The sequence below is a fragment of the Ranitomeya imitator genome, chromosome 5, assembly GCF_032444005.1.
Source record: "Ranitomeya imitator isolate aRanImi1 chromosome 5, aRanImi1.pri, whole genome shotgun sequence".
Lineage (NCBI taxonomy): Eukaryota > Metazoa > Chordata > Amphibia > Anura > Dendrobatidae > Ranitomeya > Ranitomeya imitator.
Genome location: NC_091286.1, coordinates 112,184,090 through 112,209,612, shown reverse-complemented (window position 1 = coordinate 112,209,612; position 25,523 = coordinate 112,184,090). Strand labels below are relative to the sequence as shown.

General features: G+C 47.2%; 1 protein-coding gene across 7 annotated transcripts in view; it reads right to left on the bottom strand.

Annotated features, from left to right (window-relative positions):
* The window catches only part of LOC138681513 (heterogeneous nuclear ribonucleoprotein L-like), a 193,298-nt gene that overhangs the window by 21,540 nt on the left and 146,235 nt on the right, over nt 1-25,523 (bottom strand). For all 7 annotated transcript variants that reach the window (XM_069769075.1, XM_069769076.1, XM_069769077.1 and 4 more), the window contains 2 exons: nt 11,602-11,694; nt 5,329-5,501 (listed from right to left, as the gene is read on the bottom strand). In XM_069769075.1, coding sequence (XP_069625176.1) covers nt 5,329-5,501; nt 11,602-11,694 — 266 coding nt within the window. The remainder of the gene's footprint in view (nt 1-5,328; nt 5,502-11,601; nt 11,695-25,523) is intronic.

Genomic DNA, 25,523 nt, shown 5'->3' with positions numbered 1-25,523 from the left:
CAGTCCAGAAATAATTCCATACAGTCCATATTAATCCGTATTGGGTGGGTCCCGCAGTGGCTGGGAGGTCCCCTAAGGATGTCAAGGATGCTGGCTGTGTCCGCAGCTTAGGTAAGTCCTGGACACAGCCAGCATCCTTATTAAGCTAAAGTAATATCCCGCAGATCCCTCCCATTTAAAAAGTGCTCAGATAGATCGCACTCATGTATTGTTACACGGTAGTTCAATAGTGCCCTGGAGTAACTAGTACACGGGAAGCAAGGACCTTTTAAGACCAAAGTAGGGGGGGGCGTGACCGGATGTGGAGCTGAGCGGACATACGAGGCTCGAGCTCCCTAACAACCAGCTATCAAAAGCGGTCCAAAGCATAGTGAAGCGACCGGAGAAGGTCAGATCCGGAGATAAGATAAGCGAGGCGGTGGTGCGCAGCAGGAATGAAGCGAGGGAGAAGAAGGGGGCAGGCAGGGAGTCTGAAAATTTACAACCACTAAACACAGCACTGACCGTCTCCTCAGACTCTCCTATTACAGATTCCAATTCTGCCCCAGTCACTGTAACCACACTCCGATCCCTGCTGGGAGACTTGAAGCCGCCATTCATAACTGATATCACAACGGCTTTCACTGAGCTACATAAAGAAATTCCGCAGATTGGCGACAGAACCTCACACAGAGGGGAAACTGGAGGAATATACTACGGCGCACAACCAACTAGTAGACGTGCATAATGAAGCGGACGAAGAAATCATGGCCCTAAAACTGAAGCTTGCAGAACTAGAAGACCGATCCAGGCGCAATAACTTACGTTTCAGAGGAATCCCTGAGAGCGCATCAGCAGATACACTAAAGGAGTTTTTAATGGACTTCTTCACAAGTCTTGTTCTAACCAGATTCGGATTTGCGGGTAATATTGCTAAAGCAATCACTCTGCTATATTCTCATCCATCAGCATTGGTTTCGGTCTCTGGAATGATGTCGGATAGGCTTATTATTACTAACGGGACGAGACAGGGGTGTCCGCTATCACCCCTTATATTCGCTTTGGTGATTGAACCTCTAGCGGAGAAAATTAGATCACACTCGATATCAGGAATTCAGGTGAATAAAACGGAACACAAAATAGGTTTATTTGCGGATGACATCATTCTAGCGTTAACTAACTCGACAGTCATTACCAGCAGCAATGCAAATAATCGAATCATATACTAAAATATCATATTATAAGCTAAACGTGTCTAAATGCCAGGTATTAAACCTAACCCCATTCACAAAATACCCCCAAAAATGTGAGAATAAACATCCTTTTAAATGGGAAAATGACTATATTGAGTATTTAGGTATTCGACTAACACTCTCCGCAGATAAAATGTTATTGAATTATGAGTCTCTGCGGAAGAAAATCCAAACTGACATGTTACATATGAAGAAACACGAACTATCATGGCTGGGTAGGATTGCGTCGATGAAAATGTTCATTCTCCCACAAATACTGTATTTGTTCCGCAATCTCCACGTCATATTCCCAATGAAAATATTAAAAGAAATTCAAACAATGATTTTAAAATACATTTGGCAAGAGAAAAAAACCAGAGTCCAAGCGGACACGCTTTACATCCCTATGAGTAAGGGTGGCCTAGGGTGCCCCTCAGTGGTCCGAGACTACAGGGCCGCATTATTCGAACAGTTACAATTCATCTACTATATAATTGTCTAAGGGTCACTTCCGTCCGTCTGTCACGGATATTCATTGGTCGAAGCCTCTGTCTGTCATGGAATCCAAGTCGCTGATTGGTCTCGCCAGCTGCCTGTCATGGCTGCCGCGACCAATCAGCGACGGCCACAGTCCGGCGGAAAAACGGCCGCTCCTTCCAGACCGCAGTCAATGCCCGCTCCGTACTCCCTTCTAGTCAGTCAGCGCTCACACAGGGTTAATGGCAGCGTTAACCGCGGTGTAACGCACTCGGTTAATGCTGCTATTAACCCTGTGTGACCAACTTTTTACTATTCATGCTGCCTATGCAGCATGAATAGTAAAGATCTAATGTTAAAAATAATTAAAAAAATAAAAAATAGTTACATACTCACCCCTCCGGTGGCCCCCGAATCGAATCGGCCAGTTACCGATGCTCCTCGCAACCCCCGGTGACCGCTCCATGCATTGCGGTCTCGCGAGATGATGACGTGCTGTCTCGTTAGACCGCTACGTCATCATCTCGCGAGACGGCAATGCACTCTTCAGACCGTGGCGCGAAAGGAGTATCGGTAACTGGCCGCTTCGATCCAGGGGCTCTGGAAGGTGAGTAACTATTTAAATTTTTATTTTTTTTTAACAGGGATATGGTGCATACTACGTGGCTGAGCAATATACTACGTGGGCTGGGCAATATACTACGTGGGCTGGGCAATATACTACGTGGGCTGGGCAATATACTACGTGGGCTGTGCAATACACTACGTGGACATGCATATTCTAGAATACCCGATGCGTTAGAATCGGGCCACCATCTAGTGTGGAATAATGATGATGGTCAGCATTGGATAGCAATTGAAAAACATTTGTTGAGAACCTCCAATGTCTCAGCTTTTTACCATGCACATCAAACTATAACCCCTAATAGAAACCTAAAAATGTCCCCAACAATAGACGTGGCTCTGGAGCTATGGAGAGTGCTGACCAATAAATTAGGCCTTATACAAACCGCATTTATCAAGGCTCCCATAGAGTCACTGGAGCATTGTATCCGGACCTCAAACTTAAAAATTGGAATTTACTCAAAACTACCTCAATTGGGAACCTGTATGAGGGGGAGGAAATAATTACTTTTACATCATTGTGAAATAAATACAAATATCCCTCAAAGTGATTTTTACAAATATTTGCAGATTAGGCATTTCCTAACCGATAGGAAAAAACAAATGCCTGCACCGCCATCTAAACTTTACTCTATGCTGATGAACCCGACATCACAGATTAGGGCGCTGTCCACAAGCTACAACTGTATGTTGGAGAATACCCTGCCTTCTCTAACTACATACCTGCAAAAGTGGGAAAAGGACCTAAAATGCACATTCACACCGGATCAGTGGAGGGCATCCTTCTTAAAGGGACTCTGTCACCTGAATTTGGCGGGACTGGTTTTGGGTCATATGGGCGGAGTTTTCGGGTGTTTGATTCACCCTTTCCTTACCCGCTGGCTGCATGCTGGCTGCAATATTGGATTGAAGTTCATTCTCTGTCCTCCGTAGTACACGCCTGCGCAAAGCAATCTTGCCTTGTGCAGGCGTGTACTATGGAGGACAGAGAATGAACTTCAATCCAATATTGCAGCCAGCATGCAGCCAGCAGGTAAGGAAAGGGTGAATCAAACACCCGAAAACTCCGCCCATATGACCCAAAACCAGTCCCGCCAAATTCAGGTGACAGGTTCCCTTTAATTATTGGAAGCCAATCTAAATGTACTAACCATATAGAAAATGCCAGGAAACTGTTATATCTGTGGTATTTCACTCCCAGTAGATTGTCTAGGATGTTCCGCAGTTCCCCAGACACGTGCTGGAGGTGTGGAGACCCCTGTGCAGACATGCTACATATATGGTGGAGTTGTGACAGAAATAGAAGTCTGTGGGAAGCCATAGATCATCTGATGTTCCAGATTTGTGGTATACCGGTGTCTCTTAATGCACAGCAGGCGTTACTCGCTATTGATTTTGACTCGTTTCCCTATGAGTTCTGTACAGTGATTGTGCATATTATTGTAGCAACAAGAATCAAAATTGCTAGTTACTGGAAAAACTCCAAATGCCCCTCACTGTCCGAGATCGTGTCACTGATCAACGAGAATTGCCTATCGCAAAAAATAATCGCTACATCTAATAATATAGCTCAATTTCATAAAAAATGGAACAATTGGTTATCTTTCCGCTTAAATACCATTTTTTTGCAGATTCGCATATAGAGAATGTGATTGGATAGTGATTGTAATGTCACCATATCCCCTGTCCTCTTCCCGTCCAAACCACCATAACATTGTGTTAATTGTTAAGAAATTACTGACAATAAGATGTAATGCTCACATAATTTGTAAATAAATAATTTATGTTTAAAAAAAAAACAAAAAACAAAAACACCAAAGTAGGAATGGATACTAGAAGACTTTTCCTCCCCTAACAGTTATTCTGTTAGGCTATGTGCACACGTTCAGGTTTTTTCGTGGTAAAAACGCTATAAAAACTCATTAAAAACGCATACATTATGCATCCTATAATTTAGAATGCATTCTGCATGTTTTGTGCACATGATATGTTTTTTTCCGCGAAAAAAACGCATCGCTGTAAAAAAAAGCAGCATGTTCATTAATTTTGCGGATTTTCTGCGTTTTTCCCGCTATTCTATGCATTTGGGGAAAAAACGCACCAAAAACGCGTCAAAAACGCATGAAAAAATGCGAAAAAAAAATGCATGCGAATTTCTGGCAGAAATGTCCGGTTTTTGTCAGGAAAATTTCTGCAAGAAATCCTGACGTGTGTACATACCCTTAGCCCTGCAGTTAAATTTCTACATTTTAGTAAAAGACCACAAAACACTTGACTTTGGCAAAGGACTACAGATTGCGGATTTATAAGGATGCAGTTGCACACCGGCATTAGTAGTCTCTGCTACTTAGGAGCCAATTTGTAATGCATTTGGGCTTGAACATTTGCCCATTAAGGCTGGGTTCACACTGCGTTGTGTGAACCCGTTTAACGGACTACGTTACACCTACGTTACATAACGCGGTGTAACGTAGTCCGTTAACGCCGTCATTACTTGCAATGGCAAACGCATCGCTAGCGCACGCCCACTCTAGCGATGTGCCATCATTGAGTGACAGACCCGAGACGCGGGCTGCAGCGTTTCTGGGTCCGTCACTGCGAGCGCACTGCTAGCGCAGCTAGCAGATGCTCCATCTGCACTAGCGCAGTGCCAAAGTTGGCACTTGCATTACTGCAGTCCGTTTAACGGATTTGTTGAACGGACTGCACGAACGCTATGTGAACCTAGCCAAAAAACACCAGTTATATATTCAGTTGTTTTAGGGACATTAAGAGACCAGTAGCCATGCAGACAATTGACTTGTGATTGTAAAGACAAAGACTGGCCATATGTTACTTTGACTATATTTGACAGTGTACTATATTCATGGAAATCTCAGTAAAAGCATACCCCAGTATTTTAATGCCAGTGAAACAAAATCATGCCCTCTAACCAGAAAAAAGACGACGTGTTTAGTCGTAGGATCCTTAACGCAAGAAAAGAAAAAGTGTATACACCTCCTTGGCTCTTCCTCACCTTTGAAACGTTTCCATACAAGCAAAACAGGCTAAACACCCGATCACAGTTCATCTTTTCTTGGTGGAGGCCAGTGATCCTGGCTACTAGACCTCCCCCTGGAGGCCCACCCTGCATAAAAGGAGAGGCCTGAGGAAAAGGATTGTCTCCAGGTCCCATTGGGCCAGGATTTCCTAAAAGGATACAAAGTTGATGGTTATTGACAAATACTTAGGGAGTTAAAAAAAAAAAAAACACTTGGAAAAATCCATTTTTGTGCAAGATATTTTACATCACCAAACAGTTAACCTCAAAGACTAGGTGCTGAAATTTACTGTGCCTGGGATTTAACCTTGGTGGGGGCTTAAAGCTCCTGTTAATCTAGCAAGAGCAAGTAGAGGTCTTCAGCTGTCAAACTCAGCTGCAGAAACTGGGGAGAAGACAGTCATTTTATTCCACTTCTGTCTTCTATGCATTCAATCATTTGATGCATTGGCATTGCTTATATTTCTGCAGGACCTGGCAATCACAAATCGCCAGGTGTCTGCCAGCATCTTGTAGCAGATGCAGATCAGTGTGTCAATGACTGACTTTTCCCCTGTAACCCGGACTGCTATGGATTCTCCAGTTACAGTGGAGAAAAGAAAAACAATTAAAAAACCCTACATTCTTCCCTCCCCACACTCACAAAAGGAGATTTTTGTGTACTCACCGTAAAATCTTTTTCTCCGAGCCAATCATTGGGGGACACAGGACCATGGGTGTTATGCTGCTTGCCACTAGGAGGACACTAAGTAAACAACTAATTAACTCCTCCTCTGTAGTATACACCCCTTGACTGGCCAGTAACGACCCAGTTCGGTAGTAAAGCAGTAGGAGTATAAGAAAAACCAGAAAAGTAAACTATGTCAAAAACTGAGGAACAAACCACAATAACAACCAGCCGATAGGCTAACAGGGTGGGTGCTGTGTCCCCCAATGATTGGCTCGGAGAAAAAGATTTTACGATGAGTACACAAAAATCTCCTTTTCTCCTACGCTGCATTGAGGGACACAGGACCATGGGACGTCCTAAAGCAGTCCCTGGGTGGGGAGCAATTGCACTGCTAAACCCCATGAACCACTGGCTTACTGAGGTACCGCTGTCTGCAAAATGCGCCTGCCAAGGGCAGCGTCTGCCGAAGCCTGGGTATGAACGTGATAGTGCTTCGTGAAAGTATGCAGACTGGACCAATTCGCAGCTTTACAAAGCTGTTGTGCTGAAGCCTGGTGCCGAATGGCCCAAGAAGCACTGACCGACCCAGTCGAATGCGCCTTAATCCCTGCTGGGAAAGAGGCGCTCCTGACGCGGTAGGATTCCTGAATAGTGGAGCAAATCCACTTGGCTAGAGTGGCCTTTGAGTCAGGTAGACCTTTCCTATGTCCCTCCGGAAGCACACACAGGACATCAGACTTACGGAAGGGAGCCGTGCGAGATATGTACCGCTGAAGAGCTCTAACCACATCGAGAGTATGGAGAGCCTTCTTGATACGATGGGTTGGCGCTGGACAGAATGACGGCAAGACAATGTCCTCATTTAGATGAAAGGAGGAGACAAATTTAGGTAGGCAAGAGGGAGAGGTTCTCAAGACTACCTTGTCTGGGTGAAAAATCAGAAAAGGGGGCTGGCACGAGAGGGCCACGAACTTGGAAACTGTCCCGATTGACGTAATTGCCACGAGAAAGACCACCTTCCATGAAAGGAGGGTGAGAGAGGTGTCCTGCAATGGTCTTAAAGGGGCGTCCTGAAAAACTCCGAGAACCAAGTTAAGATCCCATGAAGCCAAAGACATTCTATAGGGAGGAACCACCCGGGAGACTCCTTGGATGAACGTCTTAGCCGGCGGTCTGGAAGCGATCTTTCGTTGAAATAGAACAGACAATGCGGATACTTGTCCCTTGAGCAAGCTTAGGGCAAGGCCTGACTCTAAACCTGATTGAAGAAACTCCAGAATGGACAACACCAGAGGAGAACGTCCATGGGCATTGCACCATGAAAAGAAGATGCGCCAGGTGCGATGATAAATGCGCATGGATACAGGTTTCCTAGCGCGAATCATGGTAGAAGAAACCCTTTGAGAGAATCCAGCTTGGGCTAAAATCCAGAATTCAACGGCCACGCCGTCAAAGACAGGGCCCCGGAGTTCTGGTGGCAAATCGGGCCCTGTGAAAGGAGATCCCTGCGATCTGGAAGCCGCCAGGGAACATCGGCGACCATTTGGACAAGTTCCGCGTACCATGCTCGGCGCGGCCAGTCCGGGGTGACGAGGATTACCGTGTGGTGATTGAAAACTGCGCCCCAGCCCAAAAGGCTGGCATCGGTGATCACCACTAACCAGCGCACTGGGAGAAAGGACTTCCCTTGGTTCAGGGAAGACTGAAGCGTCCATCACCTGAGGGTCTGCCTGACCTGTGGGGACAGGCGAAAACGTCGGTCGAGGGAAAACAGACTCCTGTCCCAGGCTAACCGCAGCTGCCTGTTGCAGGGGACAGAGATGGAACTGCGCAAACGGAACGGCTTCCATCGCCGCAACCATTTTCCCGAGGATGCGCATCGCAAAGCGAATGGAGTGAGGGACTGGGCGGGAGAGCCTGCACGCTCCCTGTTGTAAAGACAAGACCTTCTCTGGAGGGAGAATGACTAACCCGTGGTTGGAGTCCAAAATCATGCCCAGGAAGCAGATTTGCTGAGTCGGCACTGGAGATGATTTCTCGAAGTTGATTTTCCAACAAAGGCGAGAAAGAGAATCCACGGTGACACTTACAGACTCCTCGCAGGCATAATGGACGGACCCTTGATTAAAAGGTCGTCCAGATACGGAAGGACTACCACTACCACTCCCCGAGCGTGAAGAATGGCCATGACAGCAAACCTTCATGAAGACTCTGGGGGCAGTGTCGAGTCCGAAGGGCAAGGCCACAAACTGGAAGTGTTCTTCTTGGACTGCAAAGCGCAGGAACTGCTTATGAGGGAGAAAAATAGGAATATGTAGATAAGCATCCTTGATGTCTATGGATGCAAGAAACTCCTTTTTCCAGGGACGTGACAACGGAACGGAGCGAGTCCATCCTGAAGTGTCGGAACCCGTACGAACTTGTTTAGCAGTTTGAGGTCCAGTATGGGCCGTAGGGTCCCGTCCTTCTTTGGGACCACGAATAGGTTGGAGTAAAAACCCTTGAACCTTTGGTCTCGAGGGACCGAAACGATGACACCATCCCTTTGAAGCGCCTGTACGGCCTGAAGAAGATGTGACGCCCTTGCTTTGGGGGGAGAAGACTGGAAGAAGCGCGGAGGGGAAATGGAAGAAAACTCGATTTTGTATCCGGAAGACACAAGCTCTCTGACCCACTCGTCATGAACGACCGAGAACGAAAGAAGGCATCCGCCTACTTTGTCGTTGTCCGCTGGACACGTCAACGAGTCACTGTGTAGAAGGTTTAAGCGATGCGGATGCCGTCGGGCCAGAAGGTCTCTGTCTGGGTTTCCAGGAACGGTTTGGTCTGTATGAGACCTGGGGATTTCTGCTTTCCCACCGTCCCGAACCAGGGGAGGAGGACGACCAACTGGAGTTGTTACAAAAGGACCGGAATCGAAACTGCTGCTGATTCCAAAAAGGCCGGGCAGGTTTTTGCTGAGGAAGAAATTTACTCTTCCCTCCGGTAGCACCAGAAATTATTTGGTCTAGTTTCTCCCCAAATAAACGACCAGCTTGGTAAGGTAAAGTAAAGTAGTCAGCAACTTTTTAGAAGCAGAATCTGCTCGCCAATCACGGAGCCATAAGGCCCTCCTGATGGAGATTGCGTTTGCAGCCGCTTGTGCAGCGCAATTAGCCACATCTATGGAAGCGTTAACTACGAAATCTCCAGCCTGAGCTATCTGGTTAGCTAGTCTGGCCGCCTCTGGGGGGAAGATTACTGCCCTGGACAGTAGAGGCTAATACCTCTGCCCGGGCAACCATTGCCTTAGCCACCCAGGTAGCGGCAAAGGATAGAGGGAGAGCTGCTCCTGAGGCATCAAAGACTGAGCGAGCTAGGTAGTCAATTTGAAGGTCAGAAGGATTTTTGACTGATGAATCGTCAGACATACATAAGAATATTTTGGAAGCGAGTCGCGATACAGCAGGATCCACAGAAGGAGAGAGAAGCAACTCCATCAGATCCTTGGAGAAAGGATATTTAGCTTCCGTGGCTTTTTGAGCCGTAAATCGCTTCTCCGGGCGTTCCCTGTGCTTTTGGACAATTTCCAATGATAAGCAAATATCTTTTGAATGCGTTTAGTCTTTTTAAAAGACACGACATGTTCCTGAGTGGATACAGATTCCTCGTCAACCATTAGTGTTTTGGTGACTGCCTCAATAAGGGAGTCAAGTGTCTCATGACCGATAGAGGAGTCTTGGGTTAAAGATTCCTCCGACTCGTATTCTGAGTCATGTACACTGCGACCCTCGGGGTAGGGGGACCGAGAAGATGAGCTCACAGATACTGAAGCTCGAGCATGGACGGGAGAGGAGGGAAGGGTTCTTTTCCGGGCACCCCGAGATTCCCATAGTATGGTACACCCCCTGTGGTCGGATGGCCCCGCACCGGCGCCAGGTTCCATCGCAGCCGAGGGAGGTGAGTTCTGGCTTAAGGAGGACCATCAGAAAGAGTCCAATGCCTTCACCAAGGAATCCATAGAGCGTGACAAGAACGCGGCCCACTCAGGAGGGTTAGGTTCGACTGGGTCGGTGGAGACATTGGAGGTGAAGGCAGAAGGTGGCTGCGCACAGGCTGGGTCACAGTTCTGGTACAGATGAGTATAGTGGGCACATGGCAACGCAGAATTGCAAGTGGCACATGAAGTAAAAAAAACACAGTGTGCTTCTTATTGCCCCTTTTTACCTCCTTAGATTAGACATACACTATGTCTCATTCTCCAGTAAGCTGCTAATAGCAGGGCTATGGGTGCAGAGAAGTGGTTAAGTTTTTAGAAGAGAGGGAAGTAGCGTTTTCGGCTGCATTTCCCTGCAGCAGTGGAGTCCCCAAGATGGCGCCCGAGATTTGCAGGGCTCTTCTTGTTCAGAGTGAGAAGCGCCTGAGTAGTGGGCGGGGCTCCGACGGTGGGTGGGATTTTTGAATTGCGGCCTAGTCCGGCTGAAGAAGCCGGGGACTAAATTAGTGAAGTTGGCCGGCGGAGCGCGCCGGCGGCCGCAACGCTGCGCCTAACGGTCACCCCAGGGACCTGGACCGCGTCTTCCCACGTTGGCAGCGTGAGGAAGAGTAGTACTCACAAAGGAGGGAGCCACCTCCAGCTCAATCGATCCTCCCTATGCTGGGGGATGGAGAGCGTCCTGATGTGGGCTTGCCCTTTCTGGGGACTTACAGCTGTGTCTGCCGCAGGGGACTTATGGATGTGCCTGCCACAGGGGGCTTACGACTACTGTGGGGACTACATGACGCCAACAGGTGAGGGCATAATCGCGGAGGAGTCCGGGAAATGCACATAAGAGGTATACTCTATGTGCTCGCCATCTCACAGGGGGGAGATCGGGACCGTATAGGAACCGTCGCCCTAGCGTAGATTAGGCGTGCCCCAAACGTCGCAGGAGAGGTACGGGGAGGTATACTCGCCGTGCTCGCCTGTTGATGGTTCGGGGGAGAGCGGACCCTGAAAAGGAAACCGTTGCCCCCTTCACTCCGTTAATTAAAAAATAAAAATTTACAGAAAAATAAAAATAAAATAAACGTTGGGGTCTGAAAAAGACCCAAGTGCCTCCTACAGACGCTAAGCAAGAACTGGTCGTTACTGGCCAGTCAAGGGGTGTATACTGCAGAGGAGGAGTAAATTCTTTGTGTTTACTTAGTGTCTTCCCAATGGCAAGCAGCATAACACCCATGGTCCTGTGTCCCCCAATGAGGCGTAGGAGAAAAGACAATCATATTTGGCTCCTCCTGCTTGACTGAGCCTCAGCTGTATAACTCTAGGCAACAGAACAATCAGTAAAAGAGAAGGAAGTGGCACTGGTCAGGGAATAGAGCTGGAGTGACAGTCTTCAGATCATTGGCCTCATTTGAATATCGATTTAAATGCCAATTTCTCAGTAAAGGAGAAACAGACTGGCCATATAAAAGGTATTGCTGCACTTGTCCTTGAAGGTTATATGTGCATATAAATAGCTTTTAATTTTTTGGGGGGAGGGGGAATTCTGCTTACAGATTTCCTTTAATATCAAATCACTGCACTTATTTAGAAGGAACTATAAAAGGTTACATACCATAGCCATCAAAACACTGGAAAGGTGGCTGGTTTGGTGAAAAGTTTGGTGGATGGTTTCCTTGAAAGTTTTGCCACTGTTCATTTCCTTGATCTGAAAATGCAAAAAAAAAAAAAAGTTTAGATTTTTAAGATTGAAAGTAAAACATTTAAATAAAATATGTGAAAATGTAATTGTAGGGGTGTGGGTGATGGAAAAACATGCAAACAAGCCAAACAAAAAAAAAAAGACAAAATACTAATTACCCTTCAATTCCTTCTCGACATTGGAAGTACCAATACGTTTTATTTTGCAGTATATTTCCGCAAAGGAATGAACTGGTATATCTTGGTGATTAAAAGTTAGGTGATTTTCCAAAGTAGATCGATAGCACATAGGTGTCCATGTTGTATCCATCCACTTTGGTAAAAATCACCTCACTTTTTTCTCTCCATCTGCCTCAATGATCTGTTCATTGTTGTTTATTTTCATTTAATCATGACTTTTCCATAGGAATTACTCCAGCCAGTTATCTCATGTGACATGTATGTTACACACCTTCACAGTTAGATTGAATGCAGTTTTATTATTATTTGTTATAGCGCCATTTATTCCATGGCGTTTTACATGTGAGGAGGGGTATACATAATAAAAACAAGTACAATAATCTTAAACAATACAAGTCATAACTGGTACAGGAGGCGTGAGGACCCTGCCCGCGAAGGCTCACAATCTACAAGGAATGGGTGAGAATACAGTAGGTGAGGATAGAGCTGGTCATGCAGCGGTTTGGTCGATCGGTGGTTACTGCAGGTTGTAGGCTTGTCGGAAGAGGTGGGCCTTCAGGTTCTTTTTGAAGGTTTCGATGGTAGGCGAGAGTCTGATGTGTTGTGGTAGAGGGTTCCAGAGTAGGGGTGATGCGCGAGAGAAATCTTGTATACGATTGTGGGAAGAGGAGATAAGAGGGGAGTAGAGAAGGAGATCTTGTGAGGATCGGAGGTTGCGTGTAGGTAAGTACCGGGAGACGAGGTCACAGATGTATGGAGGAGACAGGAGGGGATGGCTTTGTACGTCATGGTTAGGGTTCTGTAGTGGAGTCTCTGGGCAATGGGGAGCCAGTGAAGAGATTGACAGAGGGGAGAGGCTGGGGAATAGCGGGGGGACAGGTGGATTAGTCGGGCAGCAGAGTTTAGAATAGATTGGAGGGGTGCGAGAGTGTTAGAGAGGAGGCCACAGAGCAGGAGGTTGCAGTAGTCGAGGCCAGAGATGATGAGGGCATGGACTAGGGTTTTTGCAGATTCATGGTTGAGGAATGAACGGATTCGTGAAATATTTTTGAGTTGAAGTCGGCAGGAAGTGGAAAGGGCTTGGATATGTGGTTTGAAGGAGAGGTCAGCGTCAAGGATTACCCCGAGGCAGCGAGCTTGTGGGACTGGGGAGAGTGGGCAGCCATTTACTGTAATGGATAGGTTCGTTGGGGGGGTCGCGTGAGATGGGGGAAAGATGATGAATTCTGTTTTGTCCATGTTAACTTTCAGAAATCTAGGAGAGAAGAAGGATGAAATAGTGGACAGACATTGAGGGATTCTGGTTAGTAGGGAGGTGATATCTGGTCCAGAGATGTAGATCTGTGTGTCATCAGCATAAAGGTGATACTGAAAGCCATGAGATTCTATGAGCTGTCCCAGGCCAAAAGGTGTAAATGGAGAAGAGCAGGGGCCCAAGGACTGAACCTTGTGGGACTCCGACAGATAGGGGGCGAGGTGAGGAGGTGGTGTGTGAGTGGGAGACGCTGAATGTCCGGTCTGTAAGGTATGATGAGATCCAGGATAGGGCCAAATCTGTGATGCCAAGGGATGAGAGGGTCTGTAATAATAGGGAATGGTCCACTGTGTCAAAGGCAGCCGACAGGTCGAGGAGGAGGAGGACAGAGTAGTGTCGCTTGCTCTTGGCTTTTAAGAGGTCATTGGTGACCTTAGTTAGGGCAGTTTCAGTGGAATGGTGTGACCGGAAGCCTGATTGTAAGCGGTCAAAGAGGGAGCAAGAAGAGAGATGGGAGGACAGTTCAAGGTAAACGTGTTGTTCCAGTAGTTTGGAGGCATAAGGGAGAAGTGATATAGGGCGATAGCTAGATACAGAGGATGGGTCAAGAGAGGGCTTTTTGAGGATAGGTGTGATGGAGGCATGTTTAAAGCTTGAGGGGAAAAAAACAGTTGTTAGTGATAGGTTGAAGAGATGAGTTAAGGTTGGGATGAAGACTGTGGTGAGGTTTGGGATGAGGTGGGATGGGAGCGGGTCAAGTGCACAGGTGGTGAGATGCGATCTTGAGAGTAGAGTGGAGAGTTGATCTTCTGTAATGGTGGAGAAGTTGGTTTTGGAGGTGGAGGGCTGGGAAGTCAGGAGGAAGGGCTCTGGGGGTTGTTGACCAAAACGGTCTCTGATGTTATCAATCTTCTGCTTGAAAAATGAGGCAAAGTCTTCAGCTGAGATGAGTGGGGAGGGAGGAGGTGCTGGGGGACGGAGGAGAGAATTGAAGGTGTTGAATAACTGTTTAGGGTTGTGAGACAGGGAGGATATGAGAGATGAGAAGTAGGTTTGTTTAGCTGTGGCGAGTGTGGTCTTGAAAGTAGTGAGGGACTGTTTGAATGCGATGAAGTGCTCGTTAGAGTGGGATCTTTTCCATCTGCGCTCAGCAGCCCTGGAAGCTCGCTTCAGTTCTTTGGTCAGGCTGGTGTGCCAGGGCTGTTTGTTGATTTTGCGAGCTTTGGTATGTGTAAGTGGGGCAGCAGATTCCAAGGCTACAGCTATTGTGGTGTTATATAGAGCGGCAGCGTCATCCGCATTGTGTATGGAACTTATGTCTGTGAGAGGGAGGAGGGATTCAGAGAATGAATGTAGGTCAAGATGTTTAAGATTTCTGCGAGGGTGTGAAAGTTTGTGGGGTGGGGATTGTAGACATGGAGTGGAGAGAGATGAGAATGTGAAGGTTGTGGTCAGAGAGTGGAAGAGGTGAGTTAGAGAGGTTAGATAGAGAGCAGAGGCGGGTGAAGATGAGGTCCAGTGTGTGACCATCTTTGTGAGTGGCTGCAGAAGACCATTGAGTGAGGCCGAAGGAGGAAGTAAGAGTTAGAAGTTTAGTGGCAGCTGAGAGGGAAGGGTCAATGGGGCAATTGAAGTCGCCCATGATGATCGTGGGGATGTCCGCAGAAAGGAAATGAAGTAGCCAGGTGGTGAAGTGGTCAAAGAAGGTTGTGGCTGGCCCTGGGGGGCGGTAAATGACAGCCAGTTGGAGGTTGGAGGGGGAGTAGATGCGCACAGAGTGCACCTCAAAGGAAGGGAGGGTAACAGAGGGTGGCAGTGGGATTGGGGTGAAGGAGCAGTTATCTGACAGGAGAAAGCCAACTCCTCCGCCATGTTTGCTGCTGGGGCGGGGTGTGTGAGAAAGGTGGAAGCCACCGTAAGAGAGTGGAGCAGGAGAGGCTGTGTCAGAAGGGGTGAGCCAGGTTTCGGTGATGGCGAGGAAGGAAAGTTTGGTAGTAACAAAAAGATCATGGATGTGGGAAAGCTTGTTGCAGACAGAGCGAGCGTTCCACAGAGCTCCTGTTAGTGGGACTGGGGAAGCGGGGGCTGGGCGAATGGGTATAAGGTTAGAGAGGTTACGGAAGTTTGTGATAGAGCGTGGATGAGAGGTAGAAATGACTGTGGGAATATGGTGAGGAGGACCAGGATTTGGAGAGATATCACCAGCAGTGAGAAGGAGCAGAGAAAGTGTTAGCAGGTGGGAGCAGGAGAGGGCATGAGGGGGCTGTCTGTGCTTGGAGACAGAGGACTGTATGTTAAGGAACAGTTCTGAGGAGGAGGTGAGGTGGATGGGGAGGATTGAAGAGGAGATGAACAGTTCCTTACTTGGAACTATTGAACATTAATGCCACACCATAGGCATAGTTTCTTTATGAACCACTAAAGTCTCAGATTCATTTTGGGAATTGTCCTTTTAGCACTTGTGCACCTTTTAGATCCTGTAAATCGACTTGTGTATTTGAATGTGGCTATGCACTTATATTGTAAGGTGATCTTAGTGCAGATATTCCATTTGGAATTACCTTGGATTTACTGGTTTGTGTGATTTTAGTTTCCTATTTGAGGACTTGCCCCCAAAATCTTTAAGTATTGTTTTACTTTGAGATGCCTCAAACTTTTACTGACTTAAAATAGTAAATGGATCCCTTGGGGGGTTCCTTTGGAATTACGTATTTCAGAGATTTACCATATTTTTCAGACTGTAAGCCGCATTTCCCCCCCCCCCCCCCCCAAAAAAAAAAAAAAAAAAAAAAATTGAGGGGGGTCTTATAGTCCAAATGTAGCTAGTGGGGGGTGGGGCAGTGGACTCACCGGAGGCAGGGTCCCTTCCTCAGGATGCCGGTGGCAGCAGACGCAGTGCAATGCTACGGTCTTGGTGTCAGCAGGGAGACAGAGCAGAGTGCATGGCTTTCCTGTCGGCCACTGGAGGAAGTGCTTTTGCAGACTGGGAGCTCAGCCAAGGCTTGAGGAAAATAGCTGCCGGTTAAGCAATGCCTCATCGCAGACACTGAGCCCTTAACATTGCACCGTTGAGGCACCCACTTCTGTGAGTGGTCCCGCAGCATTGGCCCACTTCTGCTGCCGTCGGCCTCCTGAGGAGGGAACCATGCCTCCTGTGACCCTGCTTTGCCGCGACCCCCCCAGGTAAGATACCTTAAATTCGGACCCCAACTTATTAAAAACAAGACTTTTTCTTCCTATTTTCCTCCCCAAAATTTGGGATGTGTCTTATGGTCTGGTGTGTCTTCTAGTCCGAAAAATACGGTACATTTTTACTCTAATGTAAGTGCCCAGCGTAGAGCACAGGATAAACGTGAACTGAGCTTTAAGTGATCCAAAATGTTATATACCCCAAAAGAATACAAAAAAAAAAAAAAAAACAAGCCCTACTCAGGTCTGTCATCTATTAACAGAAACATGGTTGGATCCCACATTACTGGCTAGACAAAGGCTCTGGATAAGCGGTATTACTCCTTGCCCAAAGGAAATCCAACACTATCTGAGCTTCCAAATACCCCCCCACCGCACCTTCTGAGCCTAACCCTCTAAACAGCAGTTAGCATCCACGTGTGGCATTACTGTACTTGAGAGTCCACTTAATAAATAGTGTGTGTATTGCCACAAGCTACACACAATACATTGGGCACTATAGTGGCATATAACAATTTTCCTTCCTCCAGAAACAAGAATGCATTGGTTGTTGCAAACACCCTTGAGGGTTGTAATTTCCAAAATGTGGGTCACTTGAGCAGGCATTTAGGGGCTCTGCAAATGAAGTCTGCAAATTATTCTAGGAAAATCTGCACTGCACAAGGCAAATAGGCCATCCTCCCTCCCGAGTGCTGCCGTGTGGGCAAATGGTAATGTAAATCCACATATGGTGTATTGCCACGTTTGGGAAAAATTGTGTAACAAATTATAACACCATTTCTACACGTTTCCTCTTATGAAAATGTAAAATATGAGGCCAAAACAACATTTCAGTGATATAAATGTAATTTTTTTTTTATAGATTTGTCAAATTTTAGATATTTTCATTAATATAGGCCAATCTTAACCTAAATGCACTATAATAAATTACGTGTCACGAAAAAAAAAATCACTGGGATATACAGAAGCAATGGGATATAGAAGTGTTCCAGAGTTATTCCCATATAAAGTGACACTGGTCAGTATTGAAAAATTTGGTTTGGTCATGAAGGTGAAAAACTTCGGCAAGAAAGGGTCAACAAGCTGATGACTGGGTATTTCCTCACTTCCTGACCAGGCACGTTTTCAAGTTTTATCATACATGCTCTTCTAAAGACTCATTTTTTCAGAAATTAAAATGTTATATTTTTTTCGTGTTACATTTTAAAAGGGTTTAATTTTTATGCCTTTTTTAAAGATTGTGCCCCCATAAAGTCTTAAAAGACCTTTTGGAGGGAGAGGTTTTTTAATATGTTTATGTTTTATTTCCTGCCGAATTCCCCTTTAACTGGTATATTAGCCCCAGTTGCAGGGGCATTTCAGACTCCTGAACCTGACTGTGCTTCCTAGAACCCACCAGCTCCTGCTAACTTGCTACAGCCAGTGATCACCTGTTCACTTGGTTCTGAGGAGGAAGCACTATCAGTGGCTCCTAATCTGTATACAGAACCTAGGTAAACTATGGTTAGAACGATGAAGAAGGTACACCATGTTTCTTTATCGCTTCATTTTGGGACACAGGTAACCATGGGTGTATGCTGCTGTCGCTAGGAGGCTGACACTATGCAAAAAAAGGAATATAGCTCCTCATTCGCAGGATACACCCACCAACAGGCACCAAGTACCTCAGTTTGTGCTTGGTGTCTGTAGGACGCGGACCTGGATCTGTTCCCAGATCCGCAGCTAATCCTTTTTACCTTACAGGTATTGTTGTGTTTTAATAACATTTTCCCTTTGTCTTTCAGATACAGCTTCAGGGAAACAAGGTGTAATTTCTCACTCTACCTTCCCATATTATGCAGCTGAGCGAGCAGTGTGGTGTCACCCACATCGCAACTCAGGCCCGCAGGCAGGACAATATTCCCTGTCACCTTCACTGGTGCTCCAGGGTCTAATCGGTGGCTGTCCTCGCCATTTCCCTCCTCACTCCTCTCATCGGAGAGGGCTGAGAGGAAGACGGTGGTCATCAGCGGTGACCTCCCCCCCCCCTTTTCTGAAGGGGTTGATGTGGTCTTCTACACTGTTCGGAGACAGTGTGGGAAGAAGATTTTCGTCTACAGCGACCCTCTCCACAAGGGCCCCTGGACGATCCTCCCCTCATCTGCAAGTGGAGCCGGACATCTCTCAAGGTACCAGCAGTATGTTGCGCATTATGCGCTCCGTTCCTACACCGGGTCTGAGGCGTCCGTTTTGTTTTCACATGGCGCATTCCCTTTGCAGGTATATGGCATAATGCCATGTCCTCTGTTGATTTAGCCCCTGGTTTTGGGCCTTCTCCAGACTTGTGTAGCCACGCCCCCTTACCGGGCCACGGCCACTCAGTGGTCGCCTTCCACTTAGCCACGCCCCCTTACTGGACCCTCGGTCAATCAGGCCATGCCGCACGCTTAGCCCCCCCTTCGATGAGCGCGTTTTCTTGGCATAATGAGAGTTTTTCTCTATCCCTCTCTCCCGGTCACCCGAGACATGCCCCCCGCATAGTGTGTGTCTGCAATGCGTGTGAAGATTCGTGCAGTGTCTGTCACCATCGACTTCCGGCTCCAAAGGGCACAGCAGGCGTCCATCACTACCCTGCACTGGATCTGGGGGACTCTGCAGCCTGAGCAGTGACAGCGCCGTCTCTGTTATCAGGTAGGACCAGCCCAGACTGGTTATTTTCTCTCTTCACAAGGGCTTAGCTATCCCCGGCAGTAGCCCTAGTCCCTCACGCTTGCCCTATCTCAGGGATCCCCATTCCTGTCCCTATAATCCACAACGCCTGTGCCATCTGTAAAAGAGAAGTGGCATTCATGCCATCCCAGGATGAGAGCACTCCCCACCCTCCGGAGTGGGTTGTTGCCATGTCGCATTCGGTCTCAGACCTGACAAAAGTTTCACAGTCCCTGGTCCAGGTCCTGGAGCGACTTTCACATTTGTCTTCTGCCACCAGTGCTCCAAACACCTCTCACGGTGATTCGCACGCACCTGACCGCGACCGTACCAGGGTTAAATCAGGTACAAAGCAAAGAAGCGGGATCCTCCACATGCCCCCTCCTCGGTCTTCTGCCACCAGTGCTACGAACGCCTCTCACGGTGATTCGCACGCACCTGACCCCGACCTTACCAGGGACAAATCTGGTACAAAGCAAATGAAGCGCGTTCCTTCCCATGCCCCCTCCTTGGAGGTGGCTTTTGGGATCGGATATTGATTCCCAGTCTGAGTCCTATGCTGACCAGACCTAAAAGATGCAAGAGATGCTCATTAGCCTCATCATGGAAAATTGCCCAAATTCTGAACCTAAGGGAGGACGAGGCACCTGCTCAGGAGCACTCCGTTGTCTTCAAACGGGTAAAATGTCCTTCCCGGCATTTCCCTAATCACAGGGAATTTGTGATTATATCTAAACACTGGGAACACCCTGAAAAGCGCTTCCCAGGAAGGAAGAAGCTATTCATTCTCTATCCCTTTAGCCCACACCTTGGTGGTAAATGGGCAGAATTCCCTAATGTGGATCCGCCGGATTCTCGCCTGTCTTCCAAGACAGTCTTATTTCTGCTGAAAAGAGCATCTCTTAAGAATTCTACGGATAGACAGATTGAATCCTTGGCTAAGTGAGCCTTTGAATCACCTGGCGCCTCTCTCTGTCCTATATTTGCCTCCACCTGGGTACCAAAATCCATGTCTGCCTGGGCAAGAATGCTTCCTTAGGGTATTCTAGGTTTCTTTGGATGAGATGCCAAATCTGGTATATCAGACTGCCCATGCCGACAAAGGTCTCGTGACCGCTTCCTTTGGATGTGGCTGGTTGTTCCGCCACGGCTACCAGCAACATCGCTGCTATACGCCACATTCTCTGGTCTCTCTGGTTTTGCCTTCCAAGGCCCTAGACCTTTTGGATCAAAGCTGGATCAAATAATTTTGGATATCCCGGCGGTAAAAGCACCTCACTTCCCCAGTCCAAGTCTAAAGTCCTTTTAATAGAAAATGGTTGCCTCAATCTCAAGACAAATAGTGACTTCTGCCTAAAAAAAAAAATCGACTTTTCTTCTCCTCCAGGAAGACGTTTCCTTCTGTCTCGCCTGCCAAGACATACGTCACAGGCCCCAGGGGTTCTTCAGTCCGTCTTTTTCCCTACCACGCACAGGCGTAATCGTACCCATCCCCGGGAATCAACGTTTTTTTTTCTGGGTTCTGCTCTATTCTTTTCATAGTCCCGAAGAAAGACGGGCCGCCCCTTCCGTTTTTTTACCTCAAACTATTGAAATGTCATGTTCAGATCTCCCTTTGAGGACCAAGTCCCTACGTTCGGTAATCACTTCAATGGAACCGAGACAATTTCTTCACTTTCTTATTTGTGTTCAGCATCAGAAGTCCCTATGGTTTGGGATCCAGGAGGATCTTTATCAGTTCACGGCCCTCCCTTTCGACCTGGCCTCTGCTCTCAGACTATTCACGTCATGATAGCGGTCATGGACATCCTTCATTCCAAGGGGATTCTCATATTTCCCTACTTGGACGATCTACTGATCAAGGAACCGTCTCGCCGAGACTGCGACCTGAGTCTTCAGTTATCTCTGGATGCTATGGTCCATCTCGGCTGATAATCAACAGAGAGAGGTTCTCCCTCACCCTTGCCCAGCAGCTGGTGTTTCTAGGTTTAAGGTACGACACGACCAAAGCCGTGTCTTCCTTCCAAAGGAGAGGTTTTCATTCTCTTCCAGGGGACCCGTACTCTAAAGCGACCACCTTCTCTCCCCCTTCGGTCTTGCAGGAGAGTTCTAGGGAAAAGGATTGCCGCCGTGGAAGCCTTTCCTTTTGCCCATTTCCATACCCGTCCTCTTCTGCTGGCCTTCTGGTCGTCTTCAAACAAGAGGTCCGTCTCCCCGGACGGTCCCGTGCGTCTACCTCTCTTGGCAAGGCAGTCCCTCACCTGGTGACGCTATTGGCATCAGTCTTATGAAGAAAATTCTTCCTTCCTCTCAAGTTGCAGGCCAGTCTCAGTTGGGGAGCTGTTTTTTCTTTGTCACACAGCGCAGTGCCGCTGAATGCCTAAGAAGGCCGCTCTCTCCCATCAATCTCCCGGGGATCAGGGCAATTTTTTTTGCTCTTTGCCACTGGCATACCTTCCTTCTGAGTCAGCCGGTCTGCATACAGTCGGACAACACCAGCACATTCTGGGGGTAGAAAATCAGGCAGCTGATTTTCTGTGCCATCAGGTCCTCGCTTTGGGCGAGTTGTCGCTCAGCCCCGCCATCTTCACCCAGATATGCAGAAATGGGGCTCCCCGGACATCATCCTCATGGCGTCTCGGATGAACCACAAGGTTTCTTGGTTCATTGCCAGGTCCCGGAATCCGCTAGCCATCTATTACAAGGCTCGAGTAATATCGTGGTCACAATTCCAACTGCCTTATTTTTTTTCCGCCTATCCCTTTGACCCAAGAGTCGTGAAAGGGTTTAAGGCAGAAGGGATCCCTGTAATCCTGATAGCTCAACTGGCCAAGAAGTGCCTGGTGAACATACTCATGGACGCCCCCTGAAAGCTTCCAGGCCGTCCAGATCCTCTCTCTCAAAGCCCCCTCTTCCACCAGAGTTCAGTGTCTGCGTTTAACAGCATGGCCGTTTAGGCCGTAGTCCTGAGGGAGGCTGGTTTTTCCAATCAGGTCACTCAGACCATGTTTAGGGCCAGAAAACCAGCATCCTTGCGCATCTACTACAGATATTAAAAGGCTTTCTTCTGGTGGGAGTGAGGACAATGGTTTGGTTCCTATGTCATGTTCTCTTCCTTCCATTCTTGGTCTTCTACAAGTTTGTCTTGACTCTGGTCTATCGTTCTGTCATTTCTTTTCCAACAAAATCAGGCTTCTCGATCCCAGGTAAAGACCTTTCTTCAAGGAGTCACCCACCTGGAACCTCCTTATAGTCTTCTGGTAGATCCATGGGATTTTAACCTTGTCTTTGGCGTCCTCCTGCTGAGCCCATTCAAGACATCACGTTTTCTCTCCTGTTATGGAAAGTTGTCTTCTTAGTTGCATTATGTCCATCAGGAGAGTTCCCGAGTGAGCGGCATTGTCCTGCCATTCCTCGTTCCTGATTCTACATCAGGACAAGGTAGTTCTCAGGCCTGTTCCTTTCTTCCTCTCTAAGGTGGTCTTTTCATTTCACATTAATTAAGACATTGTCCTCTCTCAGTGTCTCTTTCTGATCCATCCCCCTGGAGAAGTCCCTCCACAAGATGGATCCCGTCAGAGCTATCAGAGTCTACTTTTCAAGGACTGATCCCTTTCGTCAATCCAATGCCCTGTTCGTCATCTCTGAAGGTGGTCGTAAAGGGCTCCCAGCTTCTACGTTCACTATTGCCGTTGGGTTCGTTCAGCAATATTGGAGGCATTCTGCGTTCAGGGCGATCAGCCTCCTCCGGGGATGAAGGCTCACTTAGCTCGGCTTTGGGGCCTCCTGGACTGTGTCACCAGTTCTTGGCTTTCCAGATTGTAAGGCCGTGACCTGGTCGTTTTTACAGGGCTCATAGCGATGCCTCTTCTGTTACAGGCCTGGGAAGGAAGGTGCTACAGGCGGCGGTTATGCAACGGCTGACCTGAGTGTCTTTCTTTGCATCTTTCCTGTTCCCCACTCTAGGGACTGCTTTGGGACGTCCCATGGTTACCCGTGTCCCCCAATGAAGTGATAAAGAGGGATTTTTGGTACTCACCGTAAAATCTCTTTCTTGGAGCCTTCATTGGGGGACACAGCACCCTCCCTAATTGTTTGTGCCATTCGTTGTTGGTTGGTACATACATGTTCAGTTTTTAGTTGCTTCACCTACTGCTTTAACACTAACTGAGGTACTTCGTGCCTGTCGGTGGGTGTATCCTGCGAAGGAGGAGCTATTTTCCTTTTTTGCATAGTGTCAGCCTCCTAGCGACAGCAGCATACACCCATGGTTACCTCTGTCCCCCAATGAAAGCTCCAAGAAAGAATTTACGGTGAGTACCAAAAATCCCTCTTTATCTTCTCTCTGGAAAGTATGGCTGTAGCTGTAGGGGAGGAAAGTCAGCCATCTCATGCAAGCTAGGGTCAGTGCAGGGTTAGGTGTGGACTGGCCAGATGTTTATAGTCTATGGGCAGTTCAGAATTAGTTAAGCAGACCAAACATGCAGTGTCTATATGATCATTTAGCTGACCCCTATCTCCACCATAAATACTCCAGCTAAGTGGGTATATCTACTAGTCCCTCAAACCCAAAGGGTGCTTTGTATGTTAATGACCGGGCCAATTTTTACAATTCTGACCACTGTCCCTTTATGAGGTTATAACTCTGGAACGCTTCCATGGTTCCTGGCGATTCCAACACTGTTTTCTCATGACATATTTTACTTCACATTATTGGTAAAATTTATTTTATGTGACTTGCGTTTATTTGTGAATAAAAAAAAAAACAAATTTGGCGAAAATTCTGAAATTTCGCAATTCTCCAACTTTGCATTTTCATGCCCTTAAATCACACATATGTCACACAAAATACTTTACATCAGCACAATTTTGAAACCAAAATGTTTTTTGTAAGGGAGTTATAAGAGTTAAAAGTTGACCAGCGCTCTCTCATTTTTACAACACCATTTTTTTTTTTTAAGGAACCCCATCATATTTGAAGTCACTTTGATGGGTCTATGTGATAGAAAATTCTCAAAAGTGACACCATTCTAAAAACTGCACCCTCAAGGTGCTCAAAACCACATTCAAGAAGTTTATCAACCCTTCAGGTGCTTCACAGGAATTTTGGGAATGTTTAAAAAAATAATAAAAAAACAAACAAACAGGATTTTTGGTTGCTTACCGTAAAGTCTGTTTCTCGGAGCCTTCATTGGGGGATACAGGAACCATGGGTGTATGCTGCTGCCACTAGGAGGCTGACACTATGCACAAAAAAAGTTAGCTCCTCCTCTGCAGTGTACACTCCACCGACTGGCATTATGCACTTCAGTTAGTGAGAAAGCAGTAGGAGAAAAACAAAGTTGAAACACAACCACAAGCATGAGAACTGTGAATGTGAGAACAGTCAGAACAGAAACTGAATTAACATGGGAGGGTGCTGTGTCCCCCAATGAAGGCTCCGAGAAACAGATTTTACGGTAAGCAACCAAAAAAAAATCCTGTTTTCTCTATCGCCTCTCATTGGGGGACACAGGAACCATGGGACGTCCCAAAGCAGTCCCTGGGGTGGGAAAAACAGACTTCCATCAGGTCAGAGAACTCACCACTGCCGCCTGCAAGATCCTTCTGCTTAGGCTGGTGTCCACCGACCTTATAAAATTTGGCGAACGTGTGGATGGAAGACCAGGATGCCGCTTTGCAAAGCTGTAGGGCGGAAGCCCTGTGGTGTACCGTCCAGGAAGCGCCGACTGCCCGGGTACAGTGAGCCTTTATCCCAGGAGGGGGCACTCTGTTCTTGACCCGGTAAGCCTCCAAAATTACGTTCTGATCCAGCGAGCAATAGTCGCCTTGGAAGCCGGCAGGCCTCTGTGCGTGCCATCAGGAATGACGAAAATAGAATCCGTCTTCCGGAAAGCGGCCGTTCTAGCCAGGTAGATCCTCACTGCCCTGACAAGATCCAACAGAAAATAGATACTCCAGCTCCGATAAAAACTTGAAATCTTTAATAATCCAAATGGTTAAAATAGATAATCCTTACATGTGGTGGAGCAAACAGGTGTTTGTAATAAATAAGGCTACGCGTTTCGACCTAAATCGGTCTTACTCATGCCAGGCATGCAGTAAGACCGATTTAGGTCGAAACGCGTAGCCTTATTTATTACAAACACCTGTTTGGTCCACCACATGTAAGGATTATCTATTTTAACCATTTGGATTATTAAAGATTTCAAGTTTTTATCGGAGCTGGAGTATCTATTTTCTGTTGGATGTGCTGTTGCTGGACGTTTGGATCAAGACGGACTCTCGTGCTCCATTACTGCTGGTCTGGTTGGTGAGCTGGCTAAGGCTTTCTAAGCCGCTTTTCGTATATATGTGCTGACAAGATCCAGCTTGTTCAAAGATCACCCCAGAGGATGAGTCGGAGCTGGACAAAAGGAAGGTAGAACAAAGTCCTCGTTGAGGTGGAAACCACCTTAGGAAGGAAGGCGGAGGCCTGAGGACCACCTTGTCCAGGTGGATAACCAAGAAAGGAGGTCGGCAAG